Genomic DNA, 7,799 nt, shown 5'->3' with positions numbered 1-7,799 from the left:
GGCGCGCTTTCCTTAATTCTAGTCTGTCCATTATTTTCAGTGTATGTGAAAACAGAGGCACTATTGGGATACCCATGGCAACTTGAAAATTAGAACTCCGAAATAGCATGATCCAAAAGGCCAGCTGGTCATAACTAGTGGATGGCACTTGTAGAACAACCAGGCTGCTTTGGTCACAAATAGATAAGAAAAGGGCGAAAGAGCTCAGCCTCTCAAGAGAGGGTATTATGATGGTCACGGCTTGTGTAACCGGTCATTGGCAATTTGGCAGGCACTCTTCAAGACTGGGAATATACTCCCTTCGAATATTGCAGCAGTTGCAGAAATGAGTAAGAGGAAGAAACCGTAGAGCACTTCTTCTGTAGTTGCCCAGCTTTGGCCAAAAGGAGAGCAGGCTTTTTAGGTATGCCCTTCTTTAGCTCTCTTACGGAATTATCAAGCGTAGCAATAAAACGAATCCTACGCTTTATAAGAGCATCAAAATAGTTCTCTGAAGAATAGTTACCGAGGTTCCCGTGTTCTGCAGTGGTACCACAATGGGCCTTCAAAAGGTGTAAGTGATTTGGTCCCTTGAACCGACTGCCACTTCAACCTACCCTAACTTAACCTACAAGTTTTTATTTCTTACAAAAGCACACCGAAGCAATTAAGTTCTGCCTAGAGACTTAAATTTTTAATAGGGCTGTATTCGGAAAAACAAGGAGCTGTCAACAGGGCGGAAATCTGCGTAGAAATCTGTAAGATCATTTATGACTCGCAGGTTCGTGGCAGGAAAGAGCTGGGAATGCTCACCAGAGATACTGAGGTGGATGTATACGACGATAATACGACCCATGATAGCTTATGGAGCCATCATTTGGTTCGATAGAACGACACAACTTGAGACAATGAAAGCGCTCACCAAGACACAAAGGCTGGCAGGTGCATGCATAATTGGAGCCATGAGAACTTATCCAACCGCATCCTTGGAAAAGGCGAAAGGAGAGTTACTAAGGATGACTGATACCACTATCGGGGTAGAAGGGTTTCTTAGTCGTCGGAAGTTCGATATTATGACGAAGAAGTGCCCTGAAATTTCAGTACCAAGGGATACCATGCATCTGAGGTGTAGCTTTACAAAGACGTTTAAAACTGGTCTGAGTATCAAGAAGAGCTGGGCAGTCTGAGATAAATTGGATAAGCCAAAACATGATAACCTGGTACACTGATGGCTCATTGACGGAAGAGGGTACTGGGGTAGGTCTAGTTAAACCGAGGTTAAGATACTCGGAAGAACCCATGGGAAAACATGTGTTCATCTTCCAGGCTGTGAAATACGCCATAGAAATATACGCCGATTTTAATATCAAGCGAAACTATCGGAATAAGAACATCACGATCTTCATTGACAGCCAAACGGCAATAAAAGCCCTCAAATCTCATCAGGTAAAACTCTTGGTCTGACCAATCGGGTTTGGGTTCTCTGGATTCCGGAACACATTGGTATTGAAGGAAACGAAATTGCTGATAAACTTGCAAAGAAAGGAGCATCAACCCCTTTCATAGGCCCAGAGCCCATGTGTGGCATAGGAAAAGGAACACTCTCTGCCCTGGACCGGTTAGAGGAAGAAACTCAAGGAAATCAATATTTGGATAATCTACCAGATCTATAGCAATCCAAAGCACTTTTAGGAACATATAACCTAAAACGCTGTAAGGAATGTATGAACTTATCCAAGAATAACTTAAGAATTATAGCAAGAATCCTGACAGAATATTGCAGGCTGAACTATTACCTAAATAAACTGGAAATTTGCTCGCAGGATATCCTACTGATGCCCAAACACAAGAGACACCTGGGTGAACCATTATAGGAGAAAATCAAAATTCACATATCTTCTAAAGTAAAGTATGTAGGAGTTATTGTGGATGCCTGAGCCGGCTGGGCTCTAAAATAATCTGTAGATATGCTTATTTCAATGTCCTTACTTTCGCCCTTCCAAAGGCCGGACACTCGCAGAGAAAGTATTCGTTAGGGGTTTATGGTTGGTCCAAACTATTGGATGATATAGTCGCTGGGCAACGCTTTTACATCCGAACTTAACCACAAGTAAGTGTCCCCAATCGAACACCCGCAATTTGGTTGCGCTGTTAGCAGCTGAATTTTCAACAAAAACATCTATCGGTACTAGAGCGAGCAGAACGTAGCGTCAACTCTGAGTTTCGTGGCTGAGTGGAGCCTGAGCCACATATAAATTAGAAAAAGTTTTTTCTACCAGCTGTCGCCTCTAGCCAGGCAATGCCAAGACAATTTCTGCCTTCTCATGCAAACCCGTTGCCGTTCGGAGGCGGCAGAAAGTTGTTGGTGCTTCCATTTGTGTTATAACATCAGGACGCATCAGACACCTAGCAAAAGTGTTATTATTAATATTTTAAGTAAATTTAGTTTTTTTAGAGTTATTTTATAAAAAAAGCTAAAGCAACTATGTATAATTCCATTAACAAAATAAAGGTTATAATTGAAGGAACTAAAAAAAACATAAAAATTAATATTTGCTGGTCGTGAGATTCGAGCCCACTACGTCGCGGCTCGGTTAAATCGCGATGCGGGCGTCTGTCAGGGTAAAATTGTGAAGAGATCAACAGCGCCGTTAATCCGGACTAACGTTGGTAGGTAGGTAGGATGAAGCGGCGATTGGCTGAGCGGCTTAAAATTAAAACATATGAAATACTATTGAAGTGGCCACGCACTGAGCGGCATTTCTGTATGGCGCCGCTCAGCCACTCGCCGCTTTACGGCTCATTGCGTGACCTCAACATTAGCGGCACACTTAGGCCAAAGATAGAAGAGTCATTGTGTTACCACAGTTTGACACCGTTCAATTATCCTCCCTGTTAAACCACTTCGTGTCGCTGATGAATCTCAACAGGCAACCTGAGTCAGTATTTGAAAACTCCGTAAGGTTTGCTAGGAACGGTAAGACCCAAGTGAGGTCAAGGCTGTTCACAACTTGCAAACAACGGCATTTGCAAGAAAATATTTGTCGAGTAGTTTTAGATTGAAGGTTTGAGGAGGAATTAATTCGGAACCTACAAAGTAGCGATCTACATTTGGGAGTCCCACAATATGCTATATATTATTTTCTAGTTCTAAACATATTCAAAAGTTTATTTCGGAAGTTACTCGCCTTCGAGATAAATAATTGAGCATGCTAATGAGAATATGTGCTTTCTCTTTTCGAAACTAATTTATATTGTCCATAGAGACTTTCAATAAAAATTGTATTTCGGTAAAAGCGAATGCAATCATATAAGTAGTAATACGTACCTTTGGATCGACGGGCATTTTAAATTGCTGACAGTATTCGAATCGTTTCAACAAAACACTCAGAAAAGAGAGCACTTCAACATCGGAACCATTTTCGGTCAGCTCCTGAGCAAAGCGTAATGCCTGAATGGACTCGTTATTGCGTTTTTCTAAAATCAGCAAACAACATTAATTAATTTACGTTTTTTCCTCAAATAAAATACAGCAGTGCACTTTGCAACACCCACCTAAATCCAGCTGCTGCTCGAGTATCATCTCCACTTTGGATTCGCGCGCGCGATGCACCTGTTGCAGTAACGTCTTGCGATGCACTTCGACCGCTTCGAAGTACTGGCGCGTGAAAGTCTCTATCTGCGCTTGTATGTCATCACACTTTTTGTATATGCGCTTGGCAATCTCGTTCATACGCTCAATTGAATGCTCTGCATAGCTGCAGAGCGGACGCGTATGATCGACGGCGTCGTGCAGCAGTTTCGAGTAATTGGTGAAAGCTTTTGGGATGGACTCATGCCGGTGACCCTTGTGCAGCAACACAAGGCAGTCGGCGCAGGCGATCTGGGGGAAAAAAAGAATTTTTTTGAAAAAGAATATTTTATTTTCCACATTAAATATTCAAATATGTACCTGCAAACAACTATTGCAGAACGACTTCATTTCGAAGCCCGGATGCATGCCACACTTTAGTGTGAAATTCGTATTATCCTCACTGAGTGTTTGCTGCTTTTTACGCGAGCGTCTCAGCTCCATAATATTCCGTATGCGATGATTTGCTGTGTTGCGCTGGCGCTCGTGTACCTCCTTGCAGACATGCACAGATTTAGCGTACAACTGATGCAGTGGTAGGTTGCCTAAAAGTAGACTATGCCGTATGAAGACAAAAACAGTGCACAATTGCAAAATGCTTTCTCTTGCCACTCACATTTATTTCCTCTAAACATAGACTGCACCAAACCTTCGTTATGACTTCATCACCCATTTCCTGTTTTATCGCTTAGATTTTGCGCACCAGCGAATAATTCTGCGGCAATTGGCGTATGCCACCCACCGGTATTACGGTCGCGTATTTGCATGTTTTGCAGCTGATGTCAGAGAACTTAGATAGATAGAGAAGGTGCAAATTTTTGAAACGTAAAATTGTTTGGCTGATAAATAAATCCATGGAATTTCACCACATTGCGATTAACATTTGAACACGAGTTAACAGCAAAAAACGTTAATATTCTGTTATGATAATGTTATGTTATGTTGCAAGTGCCTGGCTGTGTTGCTAGGTTGCTGGTGAATGCAGAAGCATATTCATGTATATGTTTTTATAAAATTAAATAAATTAAAAGTTAAATTATATGAATTGTACTTTTAAGCATTTCGGATCTTCATATATGCATGACCATTTGTTAAATATATTTTATTGAGTAGTTAATATTGCTTTAACGACATAAAAAATCCAAAAACTCAAAAAGCATGTGTTCAAGTTCGCTTCTTGTACGAGTATATAGTATATGTATATATAAACATATATAATATATGTATATAGTAGGTAGTAAAAATGCATGTTAGTTGAAAAGAATTCTAAAATTGGTAAAAAATTCATATTAATAGTTTTGACCAATTAAAAAAAATATGAAAATTGTTTATATTGTATTAAGTTATATGAAAATTCTTGTTCGAAGAAACATACATACATATGTATATGCCAGTGTATGCTCTCACTGCAAACCTTATGAAAATTATGTACACATGCAATTGGCAAACTCCTTGGTGATTTGTCGTCGGCATTTCAAAGAGGCTTTTGGTCGAAAAAATCTATTTTTTTCTTTTTGGTAGCTGCTATGCTATTTACATATAATGCAACAAACCACAATTTTCTAGCTGCTTTAGTTTTTTCACAATTTCACTTTAAACATGGACACATTGACAAAAAAAACGTACAAATGCAATGCATTTGTTAACTTCAAGGTGTTTTCTTGAAAAGTTATTTTTGAGTTTTATGAACATTTATTTTGAGCAAATGTGTTGCATGCAGGGTACGAAAATAAACTATATTGTACGTTACTATTTCGTTTCGTTTATTACTTCAACAGTTCGGTACAATACGAAAACAAAACCGCTGAGTTCACTTTGGAGATAGTACACTACAGTAGTTTAGTAGTTACAGACAAAACAACAAACGAAATGAATCGTGCAGAGAAAAATATATGTATGTATGTACACATATCCAATAACTAAACAAACAAAACAAATAGCTGCAATGAATAAAAAAATAAAAATGTTTTTTAATTGAATTGGATATGAAAATTTACAGAAAAAAATATTTTTCACGTAATTGAAACGTTTGTGATATCACCCTATGGCACAATTGTCACAAACGAAAAGCAAACGTTTCTAGTTGGGGAAAATGACAATGAATCTTACAAATTGTTTCTGACTATGTACAAAACTGTACAAAACCACAAATGATATGATGATCGATGAGCAAATGGGAATTGTTTTGTACAGTTTATTTTCGTACTCTGGTTGCATAGTTATTTTCCACTGCAAATACTCGTATTATATGTAATTAATGGGGCATATTCATAATCAAAATAAAGTCGACACTAAAGTTAGTTACAGATTTTTGACTTAAGTATAGAGTCGACTTTATTTCTCACGCATGCGCATACGGATGTATGTATGTACTTACAAATGCGCTACATATGTATGTAAAAATGGACATACTCCAAAATCATATATGAATTGATAACGTTTCCCTCTATGTACTTATGTGTACATACATACCTAAATAACCACGCAAATCATTTATTGATAACGTTCTTACACATGCACATACTGTAACATACATATAACAACTTCCTTCTTATTTGAGGTTGACAAACTTTAACTTCAGAGTCGTCTTTATGTCGTCTACGAATATGCCCCAATAGTTTTGCAGTCAAATGAAAATGCATTTTCCACGCATATATACATATGTAAATGCATACTCCATTAATTGATAACATAAATACATACATGCATATATAGATAAGTATGTACATACATACATACGTATGTGCATATTTCTGCCAAATACTACGCACATGCATAGGTGCATATGTACAACTCAGCATACATACATAATCACGCACATATTCAAATACAACAAGAACTATTTCATTCATAACGCATGCGCGTATTTCTCGAGGCCAAATAAATTCATTCATAACTACCGCAGCACATCTCCCCGCAATTTCCTCACCAACAAGCGCAACTTTTTCAGTCCGACACAAAAATGCTAAAATCTAAAATTTAAGAATTCTCGGCCAGCAAAGTGAAAAGTGGCAACTATTTCTCTATATCCAGTAAAATTAGTTATCTCGAATTTTGGTAATTTTTGGCAAAACAATCTATTTCTCTGTTCCACAACAATATTTCAGTCATTAACTAGTATTTTAGAGTGTAATTTTAATTAACATTAAATAAAGTGAACGTTTTTTGCAGGAAAATACATAATTTTTTTTTTAATAAAATCAAAACTCCATACATATGTGGTTTTATCGGAAGTTCACAAATGTAACGTGGCAACTTTGCTCGTTTGCACATTTTTCGGTCCGAAATTGTAAAATTTTTGTCCATGACGCGCCGCGATTTTTGTACAGGTGGGTCAATGTGCCTTGAACACCATTTGTATAATTGCAAAAAAATTATTCTATTTATTTTTGAATATTAAAAATTTCTAAACTTCAAAGCGTTTATAAAAATATATTTACATATATCCACGGATGATTTTTAATTTTTTTCACCCGTAAGCAAATCTTCAGTACCATAAAAAGATTCAACCACATCAAAGTACAAGATATGCTATGTCCAAGCTAGTGCTAGTCCACTGTATATGTCCATATGTATGTCTGCATGTATGCGTGTAAATATGTCAACTCAAATTTGATTTTAACCCATTTTAGCGGACATAGTTTTTTTCATTCCAGCCGTTTATATAACATGAATTTTATAGTTAATTTTCATGAAAGTTACACGTATCGTCGAGAAAATGTTTACATGCAGAATTTTAAACGAAATATTATTATTCTCCATATAAAATGTACGAGTATGGCTTTATTAAATGTTAACTTATGCGAAAACCTAAATATTTCGTCAACCTAGGGTTAATATTGATGGCGTCGTGGCAATTTGCAGAAATTTAATAATTTGTCTGTGGCTGGCTGACGGCGTGGGAAAGACGAAAGCAGACCAATCGTACATATGTATGCACATATTTACATTTATTAATGCATACATATTTATGCGTTTGCCTTTTTGGATGAATGAAGAATATCATATATGTAGTGATTTAGAGATTACAGTTTGAATGATGTACTGTGGCGCGTATGCTAGAGGCGACGCAGCTTTTTGGCGTCTCGCCGTTTGTCTTGGTTCAAATCCCGGACGGACAAAGTAATAAATTTTTTTTTTGTTTTTTTTTTTAATTGTCAAAACCATATTCCATTTTAAATTTTACTAT

At 37.4% G+C, this 7,799-nt stretch overlaps 1 protein-coding gene across 1 annotated transcript; it reads right to left on the bottom strand.

Moving 5' to 3' along the window:
• Positions 1 to 3,307: 3,307 nt before the first annotated feature.
• LOC118754078 (tripartite motif-containing protein 45-like) lies at positions 3,308 to 4,670 on the bottom strand (the record flags this gene model as incomplete). Its single annotated transcript, XM_036488945.1, has 4 exons — positions 4,227 to 4,670; positions 3,932 to 4,155; positions 3,535 to 3,862; positions 3,308 to 3,456 (listed from the first exon to the last, which is right to left on the bottom strand). Coding segments are annotated over exons 1-4 (720 nt in total), but the record flags the coding sequence as incomplete, so codon positions are not given.
• Positions 4,671 to 7,799: the final 3,129 nt, after the last annotated feature.

This window comes from Rhagoletis pomonella, unplaced genomic scaffold (genome assembly GCF_013731165.1).
Source record: "Rhagoletis pomonella isolate Grant_MI unplaced genomic scaffold, Rhpom_1.0 Rhpom_scaffold_03349, whole genome shotgun sequence".
Classification (NCBI taxonomy): domain Eukaryota; kingdom Metazoa; phylum Arthropoda; class Insecta; order Diptera; family Tephritidae; genus Rhagoletis; species Rhagoletis pomonella.
This window is presented reverse-complemented; position numbering and strand designations above follow the sequence as displayed.